Source organism: Cherax quadricarinatus, chromosome 80, assembly GCF_038502225.1.
Source record: "Cherax quadricarinatus isolate ZL_2023a chromosome 80, ASM3850222v1, whole genome shotgun sequence".
Taxonomy (NCBI): Eukaryota; Metazoa; Arthropoda; class Malacostraca; order Decapoda; family Parastacidae; genus Cherax; species Cherax quadricarinatus.
The window spans coordinates 19,420,802-19,445,161 of record NC_091371.1 but is presented as its reverse complement, the minus strand read 5'-3'; the positions used below and the strand labels follow the sequence as shown (position 1 = coordinate 19,445,161).

Below are 24,360 nucleotides of genomic sequence, written 5' to 3'. Positions count from 1 at the left end.
GAGTGGAGGGTAGGAGCGTACATGTCCGTGAGCAAGATAGTTGGTGTGCGATAAGAGATAATGCATTAGAGAACGAGACCTTGACCAGGGGTAACAAGCAACCTTAGCCCCTCTTGAGAGTTGAATGACTTGAACAAATTTGTTCCCTTATTTCTTCTTGTGCAATAACTTCGCCATCGAGTAAAACTCTGTTTTGAAGTGGCTTGGACCCACAGAGAAGGACAGGCAGGACGGCCGGCGGGCAGGAAGATAATGACTATCATCGTAAGTTCCCAAGTAGATATTATTGAGTTTGTCACAGCTGTGGGAACCTAGGTTTATAAAAGACTACGAGAGGAGTGGATAAGGAAGATAGCTGTCTTGTATCATGTTGGACACAAGTGTTATCACGGTCTTCGCGTGATGTTGGTTGATTACTTACACACACACACACACACACACACACACACACACACACACACACACACACACACACACACACACACACACACACACACACACACACACAAAGATATATATATATATATATATATATATATATATATATATATATATATATATATATATAAAATGTTGTGCCGAATAGGTAAAACTGGTCAATCAGCAAGAACTCGTTTAAAATTAAGTCCTTTCTAAAAATTTCTCTTAATCTTATTATAACAAGCGCAATTTAATTTAGTCTAATCCAAGTAAATATATTTTAGTTAAATTTACAATAATTTAATAATAAACAAACACAATGAAATATTTTATTTCGCTAGGTTCAGAGTGATTTTTGCGACATTACTGCTTACACAAATTTTATCTTGCCTTATTCGAATAAGGCAAACTGTCCTCTCCTTGAATCAAACGTTATTGCTTCCCATTGCCAAGGCTCTGTAATGACTTCTACGATTTTAGAGCTTCCACACGAATAATATAATTATGAATACAATTGAATATCTCTACGCCATCCCTGGTGGTGGGATGGAGTGATTAAACTACTTGTGGCGGTATAATTAACTTGTTTTTGCTTCAGTAGATCCATACTCGTGCTGGCTATTATTTATCATGTTTGTGTGTGTGTTTGTGCGTGCGCGCGCGTAAGCAGCAAGTTTGCAATGGAAGAGTTAATGTCCTTGACATTAGGAGCCTGCCTCATCCCCTCTCTCCTCTACACAGTCTCTTCTCACTTCTTGATCTCTCTTTCTTCATTTTATCAACTCCATATTCCCTCCCCTTCCACTTTCCCCTCGCCTACTCTCCACCCTGGGACGCACGAGTGTAAAATATAAAAGCTGGGGTTCCTCTGGGTTAGTCCTTGACCTATCATTTTCATAATCCGCCTATATTATTTTTTACTTTGTTAACATAAGGCTTTCTATCAAAAAGGTCGCAGATGACACCTTAACAGGGCAACACGCTGTATAAAGTACTCAGGTTGACCACGATATGCCGGGGATGTGGTCGAAGACGTGGAAAATGAGCTTCAGTGTTGCGAAATTTCAACACCTCTCTGGCTAGCGATGTATGACCCCTGTCGGTTTAGCGCTTTCTCTGATAATAATAATAATAATAATAATAATAATGCTCTCTGGCTACAGTAATGTTATAAGTAATTTTTAGGCAAAATCACGAGAGATGACAGAAGAGACCTTAGTGTTCATTAATAATGACCTCTGGTTCTCAACGTCCAACTACAACAGTAACAAAGCTGTTGGGTCTCATAGCTAAAAACAAGTGTGGCATTAAAATGTAATGGTCAGACCGCATCTTCAATTTCGTGTTCAGTTTTGACTTTAATTTGTGCATAGGCTGAGGATAAATTGTAAAATGTAAAGGAAGTAGAGTTGAGCGACTAAGCAAGTAATTATATTAAAAAAATTTAACTATTTGAAGTAAAACAAATTCTTAAACTTAGTTTTTTATATGAAACATAGATAGTGGTATACTTTAGATATCGCTGGGTTTACTTAATGCTTTCTATCTAAACAATAATTCCAAGTTAAACAGAACTCGCCGTAATAGTAGTAATAGTTTTTTGGCAGTGCTCTACAACCACTGGCAGTGCTCTACAACCACTGGCAGAGCTCTACAACCACTAAGCTTGGCGAGAAAATTGCTCCAGCCAGTGCTTGGTTTCCTCATTTAACGGAGCTCTTTTTTTTTTTTTTTTTTAGAAGGTTTGGAACCGCTGTTTCAAGACTCTTGATCCAGGTTGTTTCCTGCCACCACTAGGAGAGGTTATCAGTTCTGGCAATTGTGAGAGTAGGTTAGCTTATCTCAACGGATAGCCCTGGTGTAGATCTTAAGATGTACTCTCTCTCATTATGTTCTCTCTCCTTCCTACTAGTTACCTAAACACACACACACACACACACACACACACACACACACACACACAACCTGGAGCTATGAATCGACCCCTGCAACCACAATTAGGCGAGTACAATCACACAACAGGCCAAGTGTTTATCGACAAGCGCCCTTGACAACTGGTAACTAATACCAGGGAAGAGTCGGGCCAGGAACTGTGAATCGACCCCTTCAACCACAAATAGGTGAACACAAATAGGTGAGTACACACACTGTCTCTCAGCATGAGTCATGACGTTCCAACGGAGGTTGATCTTGCCGCCCCACACAGTGCTGGGCCGAGGGAAGGCAGTGTAGGTAGGACTCGCCTTCCACCGTCTGTAGTGCTTTGTATTAATGTTACGTATCTTATTTCTTACTAGTAATGTACAGTGTACAACTTCACTTGTACAAACAGCATAATACTACACTTGTACAAGCAGTGTACTGCTACACTTGTACAAGCAGTGTACTGCTACACTTGTACAAGCAGTGTACTGCTACACTTGTACAAGCAGTGTACTGCTACACTTGTACAAGCAGTGTACTGCTACACTTGTACAAGCAGTGTACTGCTTCAGCATTAATACTATGTCCTGAAGCTTGTATTGATATGGTGTAATATATTCAGTGTATTCGTGTAGGAGACACTAGCACCGAAGGTATATTATTATTATTATTATTATTATTATTATCATTATTATTATCAACATTGTATTCACGGGGAGGCGCTAAACCCATAAGGATCGTAGCTTGTGGGAGGCCGTCAGGTTTGATACAAGAAAAGGAAGGTTAGCTCCAGCTCCTTTTGAAAGGTTGAGGTATTTGGATACAGTATGGTTTTCATGGTCACCCATGCAGATACTGACCAGACTCAGTGGTGTGTAAACTGGGAAAAACCCCACTAATGCAGTATAATTCGATCCTTTGTTGACAACATTTCGCCCGCACAGTGGGCTTTATCAAGTCAAACAGATCTACCTGAGTGAATAGTACATGAGTATTCATAGGGTGGAGAGTCAGGTAGAGAATGTTGGGTAGATTGTATTCTTCACCTGACTCTCCACCCTGTAAATACTCTTGTACTATTTACCGAGGTAGATCAGTTTGTGACTTGATAAAGCTCACTGTGTGCGTGAAACGTCAACAAAGGGTCGCATTATACTGCATTTGTTTATTTTTCCATCGTGTCAGTATTTTATAGTTAATACAATTTATCTCCATGGTGTAAAGCCTCACTGACCCAAGAATATACACTTAGGTTTAACGCAAACTTAACAGTAACCACTACAAAAAAATAATGACAAAATACTTAAGCAACTGAAATGGAGTTTCCCGAAGCTTTTAAAAGCGTTTTGGAAGAAATGTAAAGGTTTATTTGAGCGCAAAGCACTGTGGACATAGAGCATAATGTTGCAGTCAGTGAGGAGTGCTGCATAATACAGCAGTTAGTGAGGAAGATCTGCACGAGTGCAGCATAATGCTACAGTTAGTGAGGGGGGATATGCATGACGATACTGTAACCTTGCCTTGGAGGAGCATATTATCTCAGCCTGCTGACCTATAATGAGGATGACTCAAAATAAGGACAATTAGTCATAATGTGATGATATTTATTAGTAGTAATACGAATAACAATGGAATGTCTTAGCTGAATTATCATTATTTGTCGTGTTTTATATTACATTTTATATATATACACACACACGCACACACACATGCGTTGTTGGAAAGGGATGCAGTAATGAGAAAGTCATGCAAAGTAATAATAAGGGAAGGGGCTAGAAGGCGAACTCAGTGTAGATACCAGGAAACTGGAGAAATCATAACGCCAAGTATATCACCAGACGCTCATCTCAACAGTATAACTTTAACAACATATGCTAAAATAGTATCAAAACTGATTTCAAACATCCTCAAGAAAGGTTCATTAAATACGTAATACACTACATATATTAGGTCCATCTTTTCATATGCGGCGCCAGCATGGAGACTCCATTTGATCAATCGTATAAATATAGAAAAAATGCACATATTTGCAACGAAATTGGTACCGGAACTGAGAAATGGACTGTAAGAAGAGACTTAAAAACTTGACATATCAGTCGTAGAAGAGACGAGGATCAGGATGAACATGACCATAACAGGATAAGGGCAGACTGTTTGAGATGCGAGGAAACTGAGTCAGGAAACTGAGCCAAACACCATGAAATATTCTTTTTGTGTGTATGAGGGCAGTAAGTGCAGTTAAAAAGGTGAAGAAAAATACTGCATTGCTTCAAGAGTAGATATCATCTCGGGGAATGACTATAGGATTTTCAGAGCTGGAACCAGTATGATCAGGTCCGGAAGGTCATAGAAAAGCCGGTCTAAAGTAGTTAAGAGGCGGGACAAGGAGTTGTGCCTCGACCCCCCACAAAGACAACGAGGGTGAGTGCACCCAGCAGATAGTTGGAAGAGAGCCAGTGGCGCGAGAATATAAAAAGGGAGACAGACAAGAGACATTGCACTAGAGGCCGGTGTTCCTAACATATCTACCATGCTCTTCCTGCTCTTCCTCATATACATCAATGACCTTCCAAACGTATCCCAACACCTGAAACCCATTCTCTTTGCTGACGACACGACTTATGTCATCTCTCACCCTAATCTTGCCACCCTCAACACCACTGTGAATGAGGAGCTGATCAAAATATCGACTTGGATGACAGCCAATAAACTTACGCTTAACACTGACAAAACCTACTATATTATGTTTGGTAGCAGAGCAGGAGATGCACAAATTAACATTAGATTGACAACACTCTAATTACCAGAAATAATGGGGGCAAATTCCTAGGCTTATACCTTGACAACAACCTGAATTTCAGCACCCATATCCAGCATATAACCAAAAAAGTATCCAAAACGGTTGGGATCCTCTCCAAGATACGATACTATGTGCCTCAAAATGCCCTTCTCACACTATACCACTCACTTATTTATCCATACCTCACCTATGCTATTTGTGCTTGGGGATCAACTGCAGCAACACACCTAAAGCCAATAATAACCCAACAAAAAGCTGCAGTAAGAATAATCACTAAATCCCATCCCTGGCAACACCGCCCCCCCCCACTCTTCATAGACCTAAACTTACTCCCTGTTCAGTACATCCACACTTACTACTGTGCAATCTACATCTACAGGGCCTTAAACTCTAATATCAACCTTGACCTAAAACGCTTTCTTGATAGTTGTGACAGAACCCACAGGCATAACACCAGACACAAACATCTCTACGACATTCCCCGTGTCCGACTAAACCTTTACAAAAATTCAATGTATGTCAAAGGCCCTAAAATCTGGAATACCCTACCTGAGAACTCTAGAACTGCAGACACATTCATCACCTTCAAAACTACCATTAGAAAACATCTTATCTCCCTGATACACCCTGTCAACTAACTTCACGAATACCACCTGGTGGTTCACACTTACACTCACTGACTCATTTGACCATAAACAGAAATATTAATCTCAATCTTAAAATAATGAATCCTGTGATACTCCAATACTGAAACTATGTATTGTGCCAAAACAAAAGCAGTTACATTGCTAAACTCACAAACTAGTATTTAGTCACTTAGCCATAATACCAACTTACCTCATAATTTGTAATATTTTACAATTAAGAATAAAACTAAGTCTGCCCGAAATGCCTAGCCATGCTAAGCGTTCTAGTGGTACACTGTAATCACTATTTTACTACATGTAAACCACACAATAACCAAATTTCTGTAAACTCAGCATTGTAATCCTTATAGAGAATAAACTTTGAATTTGAATTTGAATTTGAATGTATGGTGATAGCGGGAATAACATGGTAGACAACAGTAAAACATTTAGAATGTCAGACCTTTTGTATACTAAGAACACCACGGGGTCAGTGAAGGTATATCCTGCCTCACAAACCAACACCACGGGGCCGGTGGAGATATAACCTGCCTCACGAACCAACACCACGGGGCCAGTGAAGATAGAAACTGCCTCACGAACCAACGCCACGGGGCCACTGAATATATAACCGGCTTCACGAACCAACACCACGAGGGCCAGTGAAGATATAACCTGTCTCACTAACCAACAGCACGGTGTCAGTAAAGATATAACCTGCCTCACCGAACAACTAAGTAAACTGTGATTAAGCATGACAGAAAGTTGGGCAGGTTATATATTTTTAAAATATAAAGCATGTACTAAAGTAATCTAGTTCTCAGCTTGACGGGATGACATTTAGGATGAACTAGACTTAAGAGTAGTAGAGTAATATATGAAGCAATAGACTAGTCTAGTCAGTGGAAACTCTGACCACATATACTGTATATGGAACAGTTGTGTGTTCACATCTCCAGGTTACGTTGCGTGGCAAAGCTTCTCGGGCGATTAACTAATCCTCAGGCCAAGAAGGGGAATCAATAGAGCAACCTTGAGCCAAGGAATCCACCGGAGTCAGAGAAGGAATCATTGCACCAACACCAGAACACAACAGAAGCCACACACCCCGTACACTTGCTTACCTCACAATTCCTAGCCGTTTCGTGATCCCAGAATAATACATCCTGCATATTGTGAACAGTGTTTGCTGCCACTTGTATTAATATTTTTAAACTATATTTTGGTAACTTATATAATTTAAGTCTTACAAATTATTTTAAAATACACTGGTGACAGGGCCAGCTTGACGTTGGCTGTTACAAGAAAAAATCCTAGTATCATGTACGAATTTTTATTGAAGGAAGGAGAGTAAGTGAGAGTTGGACGGAGAGGTAGTGAAGGAAAGATAGGTGAGGGAAGGAAGGAGACTGGGTGAAGGAAGAGAAGATTCTGATGTAGAAACAGTAGGCATTGTAGACTGGAGTAAGAAATGTAACCACATGTGGTGTGAGCATAGCTGTGGCTGTGCAGCATCTCAGAAGACAGCAGAATACTTGACGCTCCGTTGCAGCTATTTTAGTTACATGCTTGGTGGTTTAGCACAGCTGGTTCGTTCCTTGTGTACGCGTGTGCAATTACGTATTTGTTGCTACAGAGTTGTGCTCATGTTGTCATGCCTTCAATAATTTGCCCATGTATTTCTTTTCAAGATTTACCAGTGATTGTAGTACTTAGTCTTCTGTATCATTCCAGTGGTCTAACACTCTCCCATAAGAATCGTTTGTTTTTTAGTATCCCTTCGGTTTCATTTTTCCTCGATTTACAGCTGTTTCCTCTTTTTAATTCCTGTCGCAGGCACTAAGAATTTATATTCTTTCACGTAATTTTTTTACTTTATATATGGGTATCACTCCTCATCTCTTCCTCCTGGCAGCAGCGGTGACACCTTTAGCGTTTCCAGCCTGCGTTATAATTCTTATTTGTTAACTGGTAGACATTTTGTAGCTCTTCTTCGAACCTTTTCTAAATTGTCTGTTCTTTCCTAGGTGTAGGTACGACACAGTTCTTGCCCATTTTCACTTAATATGTTGTGAATAAAACACGCGTAAATAAAACATTTTCCAATTTCATGTTGGAAAACTCTGTTACAGTTTGCCAGTGTAGCATACCAGTGTTACAGTTTGCCAGTGTAGCATACCAGTGTTACAGTTTGCCAGTGTAGCATACCAGTGTTACAGTTTGCCAGTGTAGCATACCAGTGTTACAGTTTGCCAGTGTAGCATACCAGTGTTACAGTTTGCCAGTGTAGCATACCAGTGTTACAGTTTGCCAGTGTAGCATACCAGTGTTACAGTTTGCCAGTGTAGCATACCAGTGTTACAGATTGCCAGTGTAGCATACCAGTGTTACAGTTATCTATTGGATCCTTCTCTTATACTTGCGGTAGTAGTTTGTTATACAGTCTATATTCTTCCCATTTCTATTACATAGCATTTATCTACATTAAATTATATATCTATTACTCCATTTGTTCAATTTATCCAAATTATTTTGTAGTTATTTCTCATTTTTATTGCTGCTGCTGTATGACCCTTAAAGTTTTAGCGCTTCGTTATGGTTATAATCTCATTTTTATTATTTTGCACAAGATATTTGCATCGTCCGCAAACATATCCATATAGTTTTTATTCCTTCTGTTTTTATTTCGTCGGGTCAAGTAGGGATCCTTGCTGCACCCCACTGGTGATATCTTCCCACGATGACATTCTCTCTCATAACTGTTCACACTTTCCTCTCAAAAGTCTCGCACGTTTTGTAATTTACTTATTCCCCCTGTATTATATAATTTCTAAATTAGTCTTTCATGGGGTAACTCCATCAAAAGCTTCGTAAAATCTAGAAAAATAGTCTACCCATTTCTTTCTTGAACAATTTCCCGGGCTGTCATGATGACGGATTTTATCTACACTAAGTTGCAGACCGAAAACCAAATTGTTTTCCAGTTACTAGGTTTTTATTCTTTAAGCGTTTATTTTTTTTTTCTCTTAATGACCCCGCAATGTTTTTACAATTCTCAACTCGTCTAAAACCTCCAGTTGGAGGTTGAAATAAACCATCTTACACGTGTGTGTTTACTGTCCACATTGACAAGTGTGCATAACACTCCAACAACCGTGTGTGTGTGTGTGTGTGTATACGTATATATATATATATATATATATATATATATATATATATATATATATATATATATATATATATATATATATATATATATATATATATATATATATATATATATATATATATATATATATATATATATATATAATATAATATATATATATATATATATATATTTATATATATATATAATATAATATATATATATATATTTATATATATATATATATATATATATATATATATATATATATATATATATATATATATATATATATATATATATATATATATATATATATATCGTGTATATATATATATATATATCGTGTATATATTTTTTTTTTTTCAACAAGTCGGCCGTCTCCCACCGAGGCAGGGTGACCCAAAAAAAAGAAAGAAAATCCCCAAAAAGAAAATACTTTCATCATCATTCAACACTTTCACCACACTCACACATTATCACTGCTTTTGCAGAGGTGCTCAGAATACAACAGTTTAGAAGCATATACGTATAGAGATACACAACATATCCCTCCAAACTGCCAATATATATTATATATATATTATATAATATATATATTATATATTATATTTATATTATATATATATATTATATATATATATATATATATATATATATATATATATATATATATATATATATATATATATATATATATATGTCGTGCCGAATGGGCAGAACTTGCGATCTTGGCTTAAACAGCAACGCTCATCTTGCCATATAGGACAAGTGAAAATTTGTGTATACAATAATTTCGCCAAAATCATTCTGAACCTAACAAAAAAAATATATTTGATTGTGTTTGTTTAGTATTAAATTATTGTAAACGTATTTAAAATATATTTAGTTGGGTTAGGCTAAAATAAATTGTTCTTGTTATAATAAGGTTAGGTAAGTTTTCTAAGATTCTTTTGGTGCAAAATTAAATTTTTTTACATTAACATTAATGAAAAAAATATATATATAAACGTATAAGAGAAAATTTTCGAAAGGTCTTAATTTTAAATGAGTTCTTGCTAATTGACCAGTTTTACATATTCGGCACGACATATATATATATACATATATATATATATATATATATATATATATATATATATATATATATATATATATATATATATATATATATATATATATATATATATATTTAAACACACACACAGGTGTTAGGTTAAAATGAGTGCAGTAGTTTAGAGCGTGCACAAATGAGAGGACGGCGGGTTGTGGCATAACATAATTCTCCAACAAGCACTGTAAATGTTTTTCAGTGTTTTGAGCAGGATACAATTCCTGGTAGTAAGAAATACCTGCCATACCCTGCATATTTCTACAGTAGCTCACCAGCTGGGGATACAACAGAAATCGTGAACCGTGGTATTTTGCGACTGGTGAGCGTGTGTGTGTGTGTTACCTGTGTTACCTGGAGTTTACCTGGAGAGGGTTTCCGGGGGCAACGCCCCCGCGGCTCGGTCTGAGACCAGGCCTCATAGTTGATAAGGGTCTGATCAACCAGGCTGTTACTGCTGGCTGCTCGCGTGTGTGTGTACTCGCCCAATTGTGGTTGCAGGGGTCGGGTCACAGCTCCTGGCCCCGCCTCTTCGCTGATCGCTACTAGGTCCAATCTCTCCCTGCTCCATGAGCTTTATTATACATGTTCTTAACGTTATGTATGCATCCTGCCTCCACTACATTACTCTAGACTGTTCCACTTCCTGACAACTCTGTGACTGAAAAAATACTTCCTAACATCCCTGTAACTCATCTCGGATTTCATCTTCCAATTGTGACCCCTTGTTGCTGTGTCCCATCTCTGAAACATTCTGTCCCTGTCCACCTTGTCAAAGTGTGTGTGTGTGTGTCGTGTCGAATAGGTAAAACTTGTGATTTGGGCTTAAATAGCAACGCTCTTCTTGCCTAATAATGCAAACGAAAATTTGTGTATTGCAGTAATTTCGCAAAAATCATTCTGAACCTAACAAAAAATATATTTCATTGTGTTTGTGTATTATTAAATTATTGTAAACTTATCTAAAATAAATTTAGTTGGATTAGGCTAAATTAAATTGCGCTTGTTATAATAAGGTTAGGTAAGATTTCTAAGGTTCATTTTGGTATAAAATTATTAATTTTTACATTAACATAAATAAAAAATATATCTTTAAACGTTTAAGAGAAAATTTTAGAAAGGACTTAATTTTAAACGAGTTCTTGATAATTGACCAATTTTACCTATTCGGCACCATACACACACACACACACACACACACACACACCTAACACACAGAACCTAACACACACACACAACCTAACACACACACACAACCTAACACACACACACAACCTAACACACACACACACACACACCTAACACACACACACACACACACACACACACCTAACACACACACACACACACACACACACACCTAACACACACACACCTAACACACACACACATACACACACACACCTAACACACATACACACACACCTAACACATACATACACACACCTAACACACACACACACCTAACACACACACATACACCTAACACACACATACACACACACCTAACACATACACACACACACACACACACCTAACACACACACATACACACACACCTAACACACACACATACACACACACCTAACACACACACATACACACACACACCTAACACACACACATACACACACACACATACACACACACACATAACACACACATACACACACATACACACACACACACCTAACACACACACACACACACCTAACACACACACACACACGCACACACACACACACACACACACACACACACACACACACACACACACACACACACACACACACACACACACACACACACACACACACATACACACACACACACAAATACCTAACACACACACACACCTAACACACACACACACGCACACACACACACACGCACACACACACACACGCACACACACACACACGCACACACACACACACACACACACACACACACACACACACACACACACACACACACACACACACACACACACACACACACACACACACACTGGATGAACTAATTTCCATAAAGGCAATAAAAGCCAGAAGCTTCCAGACGTAAAGAGAGAGACTTCATTAGCATATGCAAATGGCACATGTAAGAATATCCTTTGGGAATCTCAACAATGTATCCTATAATAATCTCGGCCTAATAGGGTCACAAGCTTGAGTTGCCTTGAAAACTCGTACAGTGGAGTAAATTTTAACGTTTAAGTGGTACAGAAGTGGAATGAGCTAAGTAATGATATAACGAAAGTAAACTCCATATAGGGATTTGAATATTGGTACGAGAATTCTCATTTCCTGTCGGTCGCTTGAAAGTTTTTTGGAAGGTCCAGGAGCTAGAGCTCATCTCTTACAAACTCAAATAGTTAATTACATGTAGAAACGAGAGTGGAGGGAGTGATTGATAAGCAGGGAGATAGGTTCGCATCCTGTGAACAAAACCTAATTTGTCCGAAATGCTTTGCAAAACAAGGGGGCTTTGTATGTTTGTCATTGATGCCATCTAGGTCTGTATATGTTGTACAGGTACTTGTAGAGTGCATAACAGGGCAGGTGCCAGCAGTTTGATCTTCGGGTGACCTGGCAGGTGGTTCGCTTGGCACCCTAGCCTGGCAGCGGCACCCCTGGCACTTGTCCTTGCCAGGAACTCAGTGCGGGGGAGGGAGGCCGGCATTGGCAAGTACAGTCGTGTTGGCGGGCAGATACCAGCATACAGATATAAGCAGGCATATATAAGCTGAAGTACATAGCCAAAGATGTGCAGATAGATAGGCAAATATAAACAGAGAGGCTAAGTAGATAAGAAAAGATGTGCAGATAAATAGGTAAAAGATAAGCAAACAGGTGAAGACGCAAATTTCAATACTAGGCTTGGCACAATATGACAAACACACTACAGTAAGTTTACTGGCCTATGTTGGGCAGCTCCTGATCACACTGCTACTCTCACACTGATGATCACACTGCTACTCTCACACTGATAATAACACCTTCACTCACACTGATAATAACACCTTCACTCACACTGATAATAACACCTTCACTCACACTGATAATAACACCTTCACTCACACTGATAATAACACCTTCACTCACACTGATGATAACACTGCTACTCACACACTGATTATCACACTGCTACTCACACACTGATGTTCACACTGCTACTCTCACACTGATGATCACACTGCTACTCACACACTGATTATCACACTGCTACTCACACACTGATGTTCACACTGCTACTCTCACACTGATGATCACACTGCTACTCACACACTGATTATCACACTGCTACTCACACACTGATGTTCACACTGCTACTCTCACACTGATGATCACACTGCTACTCACACACTGATGATCACACTGCTACTCTCACACTGATGATCACACTGCTACTCTCACACTGATGATCACACTGCTACTCTCACACTGATGATCACACTGCTACTCTCACACTGATGATCACACTGCTACTCACACACTGATGATCACACTGCTACTCACACACTGATGTTCACACTGCTACTCTCACACTGATGATCACACTGCTACTCACACACTGATGATCACACTGCTACTCTCACACTGATGATCACACTGCTACTCACACACTGATGCTCACACTGCTACTCACACACTGATGCTCACACTAACTGACCAACACCATAGACATTGTTTACAATTTACTTTTATTGCAGGTTCCTATATCACACAATTTTGTCAAGTTTTATGAATTCTGATGTTTTTGCCAGGCTTATCGTGCCCCACTATACATAGTCCTTGTTTAGTTTTCTGTACTGGGTTGAGAAAGTTCCTGGCGGGTGAAATGTCTCCTTAATAAGTGTCTTAATACCGTTTTTGTGTCTTACATCAGTCAGTATTCTATCATTTTTATGCCAAATAAATCTCCAAACTGTAACATTACCATCCCTTCAGAGTTAAGGCACTGCTCTTTCCACCTCTAGAATTCAGTTCCGAGTAACCGATTTTTCATGAGTATTACGTAACTGTTACTTTCTTCACACTTCAAAAACACATCAAGCCATAAAGACCACTTGTCACCACTCCGATTTAACAAGCTCACACAAGCCTGCTGGATGCTCAAGCCCCTATCACTCAAATACTCACAGCTTCCCTAACCCTCTTCCTCCAACCCTTCCTGGGATGATCCATACCGTTCCTTCCACCACAAATTTATACATCCCCTTGGTCATTCTATTCTTCACACTTTCTAAATGACCATACCATCTCAACATTGCATCATCTGCCCTTTCCTTATATACGATTGATGCAAAACAACCACGGGAGGAGTTGACTGATAGCTCTAGGCCTTTTGTGTTGCAATCAGCACATTAGGAGCTTGCAATGTTACAGAAATGAGTAGGAAGTCCAGGTAGATGCGTTCAAGGTAACAACACTAGCTAGTCGTTCCCTTGAACGCATCTACCTGGACTTTCCTACTCATTTATGCAACATTACAAGTTCCTGACGTATTGATTGGAACACAAAAGGCCTAAAGCTATCAATAAACTCCCCCCGTGGCTGTTTTGCATCTTTTATCGCTTGTTCGCGATTATTGCATACGGTTAATGTAACATACGTGTATCTTACTGACACTGTGAATTGATGCAAGTGTCGTGTCATCCCGCAGGCTGCCGTGCAGGCCAGCAAGACGGACCTGACGCCCCTGAGGGAGGCTAAGCTGCCTGTCATCTTCGTCTTAGGTACGTCTAATTCCTAAGTTTAGATGGTAAGGGAAGGAGGGGAAGGGGATATAGAAGAGGGTATGAGGAAGGGAAGAAAGTGGATAGGATGGCAAATTAGGAGGGAGGTGTGGAAGGGGTACGAGAGATGGGGGAAGGAAAAAGGTTAAAGTAAAGGGGAGGGAATAAAGATAGTGGGAAGGGAGGCCGAAGGAATTATTTTTTTTAAATGGGGAGGAAAGAGGTAGAAGGAACAGTTACAAGAATTGAATGGATGTTAATAAATGCAGTAGAATGAGTGCAGGTAAACGACATGAAGGAAGAGAAGAGGACATTGTGAATGACAGAAGAATGATTTGTCATTCTATGGATCACCCATCTTTGGTCATTATTGTGCGATGATCATCCTAGGTTATTACTGTGTGATCATCCTAGGTCAGTATTGTGTGGTGATCATCCTAGGTCAGTATTGTGTGGTGATCATCCTAGGTCAGTATTGTGTGGTGATCATCCTAGGTCAGTATTGTGTGGTGATCATCCTAGGTCAGTATTGTGTGGTGATCATCCTAGGTCAGTATTGTGTGGTGATCATCCTAGGTCAGTATTGTGTGGTGATCATCCTAGGTCAGTATTGTGTGGTGATCATCCTAGGTCAGTATTGTGTGGTGATCATCCTAGGTCGTTACTGTGATGATTGTTTACTGTATAATGCGGTGACAACTTAAGTGTGGTGAGCCATCGGGATGCTTCACTAGTGACCGGCTCATATGGTGAACACCAGTGTCAGGAGACACTTTTCGTGACGGACAAAACACTACCACTTGGAGGAACGCCCGTAGTGTGTGTGTGTGTGTGTGTGTGTGTGTGTGTGTGTGTGTGTGTGTGTGTGTGTGTGTGTGTGTGTGTGTGTATGTGTGTATGTGTGCGCGCGCGCGCGTACTCACTAGTGTGTGTAGGTGGATGTGGAGTGTAATGAACACTTGTCTGTTGTATCTTCACTATGCTGCACCTGTCCCTGACCATCTATATTTGTCCCTGACCATCTGTACCTGTTGCTGACCACCTGTGTTTGTCCCTGGCCAACTAGAGGGCCACTTGCAGATTGCCAACTAGAGGGTCACTTAGTGCCAACAAGAAAGAGTGATGAGGAATGATAGGTTATTTCCGAACATCTAGCCGTAAATAGGTACCAGAATGTTAGTGGATTGGTGTGGGTGGCATCCTGGGTGTGGGTATTTAGATAGGTACCAGGGTTTTAGTGGAGTGAGGTGGGTGGCATCATGGGTGTGGGTATTAAGATAGGTACCAGGGTTTTAGTGGAGTGAGGTGGGTGGCATCATGGGTGTGGGTATTAAGATAGGTACCAGGGTGTTAGAGTGGTGTGGGTTGCATCCTTGGCTTTGAAATGAGCTGATGTAAGATAACATTTGCAAATTGAATATTGGGACAGGACAGCGGGGGCGTTCACCCTTGAAAATATCCTTCAGGTATCCTTCATATATAATGTGTGTGTATATACAGTAGCTTCATAATTTTCTTCTTATTCTTAATAATAATAATAATAATAATAAATTATATAGATATTTATATTTTTAATATTAGCATTTTGAATATTTTTTTTTATTTTATTATTTTTATGATTATAATTATTTTTTCGGGTCACCCTGCCTTGGTGGGAAACGGCCAATGTGGTAATAAAAAAATATTATATAAATATTTATATTTTTAATGTTATTATCATTATAAATATTATTATTATCGTCACAAGAAAGCTTTACACAGCTGGTAGAGCTCTTGCAGTTTTGTGTGTGTTGTTGTTAATATAAGAATTGAAAGCAGTTTTATGGTTGCAGGCGGGCCGGGGTGCGGGAAGGGTACTCAGTGTGACAAGATAGTACAGAAGTACGGCTACACTCACCTGTCCTCTGGTGACCTCCTGAGGGAGGAGGTGTCCTCGGGCTCTGAGCGAGGCAAGACTCTCAACGCTATCATGGAGAAGGGCGACCTCGTCCCTCTGGTCAGTTAATTTTAGGTGTCTACACTTAGATAAATTAGACACATGTGCAACACTTAATGGACTGATTACATCGACTCCAGGCTGAGGTACTGATTACCTCAAACTCCTGATCTTCACCATTCATAGTTTGTATTGGACTGATGAAACCATTGTGTCGCAAAACGTTTTCACAATAAAGATACCAAAGTGTTGCACATATGTCTAATTTATCAACTTGTCGGTTCTCTGAACCATTTATGTACATTGTCAACACTTTACACCCTTTAAGGAAGGTGCCTTGAAGGAATTGGGTCGATCCTTCCCTTCCCTGTATGCGCCCTTAAGGTTAGGTTAGGTTAGGTGCTTTGGATCACGAGCTCTTTACCAGCATTAATAAGTTCGACTACCAAACAAAATACACTTGATATATACCGTCATCTGTTTTCTTGTGAGAATGAAAAAAAAGTGATTCATGTGCAAATTGTGAAGTTGTTCAACTCGTAAAAAAATTGTGAATATGATAAGCACATGTGCAACACTTTATTGTGGAGACGTTTCGCCAAGCAGTGGCTTTATTAATCCAATCCAGTGTAGTGGATTGATGAAACTACTGGTTGAGAAACGTCTCCACGAGAAAAGATACCCTAGTGTTGTATATATCTTATTCCCTTTGTTGGTTTAGGATTCAAAGTTTATTCTCTATAAAGATTACAATGTTGAATTTACAGAATTTGGTTGTTGTGTGGTTTACATGTAGTTAAATAATAATTACAGAGTGTACCACTAGAACGCCTAGCATGGCTAGGCATTTCGGGCAGACTTAGTTTAATTCTTTATTTTAAAATATTACAAATTATGAGGTAAGTTGGTATTATGGCTAAGTGACTAAATACTAGTTTGTGAGTTTAGCAATGTGAATGCTTTTGTTTTGGCACAGTACATAGTTTCAGTATTGGAGTATCATAGGATTCATTATTTTAAGATTCAGATTAATATTTCTGTTTATGGTCAAATGGGTGAGTGTAAGTGTGAACCACCAGGTGGTATTCGTGTAGTTAGTTGATGGGGTTTATCAGGGAGATAAGATGTTTTCTAATGGTAGTTTTGAAGGTGATGAATGTGTCTGCAGTTCTAGAGTTCTCAGGTTGGGTGTTCCAGATTTTAGGGACTTTGACATACATTGAATTTTTGTAAAGGTTTAGTCGGACATGGGGAATGTCGTAGAGATGTTTGTGTCTGGTGTTATGCCTGTGGGTTCTGTCACAACTATCAAGAAAGCGTTTTAGGTCAAGGTTGATATTGGAGTTTAAGGTCCTGTAGATGTAGATTGCACAGTAGTAAGTGTGGATGTACTGAACAGGGAGTAAGTTTAGATCTATGAAGAGTGGGGGGGGTGTTGCCAGGGATGGGATTTAGTGATTATTCTTACTGCAGCTTTTTGTTTGGTTATAATTGGCTTTAGGTGTGTTGCTGCAGTTGATCCCCAAGCACAAATAGCATAGGTGAGGTATGGATAAATAAGTGAGTGGTATAGTGTGAGAAGGGCATTTTGCGGCACGTAGTATCGTATCTTGGAGAGGATCCCAACTGTTTTGGATACTTTTTTGGTTATGTGTTGGATATGGGTGCTGAAATTCAGGTTGTTGTCAAGGTATAGGCCTAGGAATTTGCCCTCATTATGTCTGGTAATTAGAGTGTTGTCGATCTTAATGTTAATTTGTGCATCTCCTGCTCTGCTACCAAACATAATATAGTAGGTTTTGTCAGTGTTAAGCGTAAGTTTATTGGCTGTCATCCAAGTCGATATTTTGATCAGCTCCTCGTTAACAATGGTGTTGAGGGTGGCAAGATTAGGGTGAGAGATGACGTAAGTCGTGTCGTCAGCAAAGAGAATGGGTTTCAGGTGTTGGGATACGTTTGGAAGATCATTGATGTATATGAGGAAGAGCAGGGGACCAAGGACACTTCCCTGCGGAACTCCAGTATCAAGTGGCCGTGTTGTTGATGCTGTGTCTTTAATGGTAACATACTGATACCTATTAGTAAGGTAAGATTTGAAATAAGCAAGCGCATGGCCTCTTATACCGTAATGGTCAAGTTTGTGGAGTAGGATGCCGTGGTCTACTGTGTCAAAAGCTTTTCTTAGGTCAATAAAAATTCCTAGTGGATATTCCTTATTTTCCAATGCTGTGTAAAGCAGATCTAGCATTTTTATGATTGCATCATTAATGCTTTTATTTTTCCTAAATCCAAATTGGCAGGGGTTGAGTATGTTTTGTGCTGTTATAAATGAATATAGTCTCCTGTGCACGAGTTTCTCAAAGATTTTGGATAGCAATGGTAAGTTTGATATTGGCCTATAGTTGTTTAAGTCTGTAGGGTCACCACCTTTATGTATTGGTGTAACCCTTGCCATCTTGAGTAGTTTCGGGAAGGTGCTAGTTTCTAGTGACTTGTTAAAAAGTAATGAAATAGCATGCGAAAGGATATGGGCCGCTCGCTTGTACAGTAATGGTGGGACATTAGACAGATTCCCCGAGTTGTTTTTAAGTGACTTTATAATCTCGGTGACTTCCGAGGGCTCAGTTGGTGCAAGATAGAAGGAATTTGGGAAATTCCCATCTAGGTAGTCCCCGGCATGGGCATTAGTATGTGGGATTTTATTGGCGAGATTAGATCCTATGGTTGAGAAGAAGTCGTTTATCTTGTTAGCTGTGTCAGTGGGATGTAGTGGTGTTTCATTAGGTTTAGTTAGGACAATATTCTTGTTTTTTTTCAGTTTGTGGGTCCCTAGAATCTGAGAGAGTGTTTTCCAGGTCTTTTTTATGTCTCCTCTAGTGTCTGTGAATCTACTGGAGTAGTATAGTTGTTTGGCTTTCTTTATTACTTTGGTGAGAACTGATGAATAGTGTTTAAGAATATCTTTGTGTATTAAGCCCTGTCTATATTGCTTTTCATATTGGTGTTTCTTGTCAATGGATTTCAGAATGGTGCTGGTTAGCCATGGGCAACCAAGCCGTTTGTTTGTGATCTGTTTCGTTTTTATAGGACAATGTTTGTTGTATAGTCTAAGTAATTTGTTAAGAAAAATGTCTGTCCAGTCATCAATACCATTGGCCTTGGAGAATTCTGTAGGCCAGTCAACAATCTCTAGGTCAGTTGTGAACTTCCTTATTGAGGCCTCGTCATGGAGTCTAAATGAGACTTTGTTGTATTCAAGTGGTGGTTTATTAATGTTTGTCAGGAGGAAGGTAGGGTAATGGTCTGTAGTGCTATCTGTGATTATCCCTGATTTAAGGGGGGCTAGTGAGCCTGGTTGGTTTAGTTATTATTGGTATGAGAAGTGTGTTGTTCATATTGTTGATGAAATCAGTTACAGGCTGATCATCTAGTAAGCCAAGGTTGATGTTGAAGTCTCCAGCTAAGAGAAGGTGGTGCTTATTCATTTGTCTGTTTGTTATTAGTGACTTTAATTTCTCACTGAAATTTGGGATGCTTGTGTGAGGTATCCGGTAAATGGCACCGATTGTTATAGGTGTCTTAAGGTTTTTTACAGTAAAATTAGCAAAAATGTATTCCCCATATTCATCACTAAAGCAAGTGGTGCTAATACAAGATAATTGGTTAGAGTAATAGATTGCAATACCACCCCCAACTTGGTTTGGTCTGCAGTTGTGAATTGCTGTGTATCCTGGTAGAGGGTAGATATCTATTGTGTCCTGCTTAAGCCAGGTCTCAGTGAGAATAATGCAGGAGAAGGGTGTCTTTAGTGATTCAAGGAGTGCCAGGAGGTCATCATAGTGTTTGCTTAAGGACCTGATGTTGTAGTTAAGTACTGATAGGCTTTTAGCATTGTTTAGGATAGTGCTGGCTTGTGATGCTGTGTAATAAAGGCAGTTACTTTCCAATAGGTTTTGATTGGGTGTCAGATTATGGAGGTTTAGATCAGGGTCAACGTGATCAATCATCTTCTAGGTTTAAATTATGGTTATTTATATCCTGAGTTATGTGTTGAGTTCTAGTACTGATATCTGTAGTGGTGGGAAGCTTGGATAAGTATATAGCTAGAGTATTTTGGTCATATAGAGTATAGTCACTACTACACATAATGAAGTTGATGTTGTCTATGTGTTGTGCTGGAATGAACTAAAGTACAACTAGGTATAAACTAGTAATATAAAAATACAAATTTAAAATAGAACAAGACCCTCACTTGTAATTGCACTAAGGTCTAATATAATGACTTTTATGGAGTCTATGTTTTGAGCTAGAATGAGCTATAGTACAACTAGATTTAATCTAATAATATAAAAATACAAATTAAAAATAGCACCAGTCTCTCACTAGTAATTGCACTAAGGTCTAATATAATGAATTTGGTATTGACTATAGTACAACTGAGTTTAATCTAATAATATAAAAAAGGCACAAGACTCTCAATTGTAATTGCACTAAGGTGTTATATAAGTTGTTTACAAGAATTAGAGTATAACTAGATTTAAATTGACAAGATAAAATATACAAGGTAAGGTAGCAAAAGAATAAAAAAAGTAGAAAAAAAAAGATATATGAGGTAGTTGGTACTAGTTACCAAAAGATAGTTAAGGGCCTTGAACAATAATATAATTGAAATATACACTAATTGCACACACAATATAGTCACTAAGATATGAAAACAATCTTAGAGTAGGAATTATAATATAAACTTATAATATAAAAATACAAATTGAAATGGTACTTGCAATTGCACCAGAGTCTGGTATAGGTTGTTGACAAGGATGGGTATGTGGTGCGTTATAAAGATATTAAACTAACTCCTTGTTGGTTTTATAAACCATTAATATATAATAAAACTATCACATTTCCAATTTCCCGATGCTGATTTTGTGCACCTAATCATGGTGTGATGAGTGTTATTGAAACTGTGTTGTTCCACAGGAGGTGGTGTTGGACCTCCTGGCGGAGGCTATGGTGAAGAGAGTGTCAACATCCAAGGGCTTCCTCATCGACGGTTACCCACGTGAACAGGCCCAGGGCGTCCAGTTTGAGCAGAGGGTACGATGTTTACCAGTTTTTTCTTTGTAACTGTCTCTTCGTCAGTAACTCGCAAATTACAGATGGCGCTAGACGTTTCGGAAAAACGTAGACCATTATCATGGTAAGAATGATCAGTGGAAAGGTCAGGTAAGACGTGAGATAGCCAAGGTCAGTCAGGTCAGGCGAAGAGAAGTTGGAGGTTTGTCTAACGTCACTAGTGAGGTCGGGGGAGGAAAGGTTAGAGGTCAGTCAACATCAGTTAGGTTAGGTGAGGAGAACGTAGGAGACGGCTAAGGTCAGTTTGGTCAAGTGAAAGGTTAGGCGACCATCATTGTTTACCTCCAATTTTTATCTTACCCAGACAAATCACATTTGTTTAATTAAAGAAACAATCACTTGCCCTCCTCTCTTACCCCTCACCTTTGGACTTTTACTACATATCACTTGTAATCTCTTTACTCTTTATACTTATGGACTATTCTTGTGGACTATAGGCTGGCCCCGCTTAACAGTGTACTTAACTAATAGTGGTTTTTCACTTATACTTCATTTATTCATACTTCATTCAATAAATATATTCACCACTCACTATAAGCTAAGGACGAAAATATTTTAAGGTAAGTAATGTGTATACTGTATATGCATTTTAGGCCTATTTATATTGCTCACTTAATATATGATAATGTAAAAAAGTTATCAGGCTTTTTTATGCGTTTGAAAGTTAAAAAAGGCTTTCACTTCACAGCAGTACCCCGGAACCTAACTTTTTGTATAAGCGGGACCCTCTTGTACTAGAGAACTCTACTCTTTTATAATTATGGACCCTCTACTCCTTTGTACTTGTGGATTTATTCTTTATACTCCCTGCCGCTGTATACTGTTCAAAAAGTGATTTTCTATAAATTACTCATTGACTTTCAGGTACAACAGTTAGATTTTTGTTGACCCCAGATTAGTTTTGAGTTATATATTATAATCGGGTGGCCCAGTAGAAATAAGCTGGTAACTAGTGCTGGGAATAATCCCAGCAGATACCGATGAGGTTTTCCTGTAAAAATAAATTGGTAACTAGTGCTGCGAATAACTCCAGCAGATTTCAATCACGTTTCCCTGTAGAAATAAGATGGTAACTAGTGGTTGTTCTCTGCAGATCCTGCCGTGCACCAAGGTGCTGTACTTCGAAGTTCCTGACGAGATTATGGTGGAGCGTCTCCTGCACCGCGCCAAGACCTCTGGCCGCGTCGACGACAACGAGGAGACCATCAAGAAGCGTTTGGCCACTTTCCACAAGCACTCCAAGCCTGTTGTAGATTATTATAAGGACAAGTGTAATACCATCCAGGCTCTGAGTTCCCCTGACGAAGTCTTCGCCGAAGTTCAAAAGGCTCTTGCTTCCATGTAGTGAATATACTAACGTTCGGTTTGCAAAGTTCATAAACCTTATTTATAGTAAAATTGAATGCTTCCACGCACCCATAAATATAAAGTTAAAAACACCACCAAAGAAAAGATCTCGTAATACTACTTCATGTAAGTAATAAGTGATTTTTTCTCCGAGACTTGCATTTGAATACATTGGTTATGAGGTTGTCCAGCACCACCCATATTGGGTGGTCGAGCCCACAAACATACAACAGTGAAAACATAATAACAGTATGATGACACCGGTGTTTACTTTTCTCTTGACCATGGGGAGGCCTACACAGTGACAAGGGGAGAGCTTTTAATTTTATGAATTATGAATTTTCTTGACCATAAAAGAGGGCGACTTGTGACTCTTGACTTGAACTGTGTATATGAGACTGTATTTTTTACTTAATAAACTTTTCATGATTTGCTTAAGATTTGTTTTTATGAACACGTACAAGGACTGGTCTTTACGGTCAGTAACACACAAAAAACTCTGACTCCCGTAAATGACTAATGTCTTCCAGCAGCAGTTTTTTGTGCCTATTAAGACGTGTCTGTAGTGATCCATCGACTGAATGATAACCTTGAGAGAGCAATATACACTATGCATTTACTAAGCGGGACTTATGACTGAGAGAACAGTACACGTTACATATAAGTACTTTGAGGGATTTGTGACTTAGACCAGTAACGTACACTTAGGAAGCTGGACTCATGACTAAGAGAACAATACATATAATATATACTTAATGAGAAGGACTTGGGACTTGTTTGACTGACAGACAACACTGACCGGGAGAAACGAGAGATAATTTGAGAGAACAGTCGAGTGGAAGACTAGAGGTTATTGCCTGACGAGCAACAGTGAGTAGAAGACTTAAAGATTGACTGACAGGCAGCAGTGAGCGGGGCAAACGTGCTGGTGTGTGACAAACTAAAGATGCTGGCGTAAACAGATAGCTAATAACTGACAGATATTATACAGGAAAAGTGCTGAACTAAGTTGACTGTAACTTCGACTGAAAACTTAAAATAAATTATGAATGATTACTTACCAGTGAGAAACATTTTTGACAAATATTTATGACTGAAATGCATTTATGACAAATATTTAGGACTGAGAAACATTACTGAAATATTTATGCCCGAATACATTTATGACTGTCACATTC

General features: G+C 38.9%; 1 protein-coding gene across 2 annotated transcripts in view; it reads left to right on the top strand.

Annotated features, from left to right (window-relative positions):
• The window catches only part of Ak1 (Adenylate kinase 1), a 37,324-nt gene extending 13,474 nt beyond the window's left edge, over positions 1–23,850 (top strand). Inside the window, exons 2-5 of one of the 2 annotated variants that reach the window (XM_053796553.2) lie at positions 14,694–14,766; positions 16,599–16,762; positions 21,680–21,796; positions 22,929–23,850. In XM_053796553.2, coding sequence (XP_053652528.1) covers positions 14,694–14,766; positions 16,599–16,762; positions 21,680–21,796; positions 22,929–23,180 — 606 coding nt within the window. In that variant the 3' untranslated portion in view covers positions 23,181–23,850. The remainder of the gene's footprint in view (positions 1–14,693; positions 14,767–16,598; positions 16,763–21,679; positions 21,797–22,928) is intronic. The other variant, XM_053796554.2, reaches the window with a different exon arrangement.
• Positions 23,851–24,360: the final 510 nt, after the last annotated feature.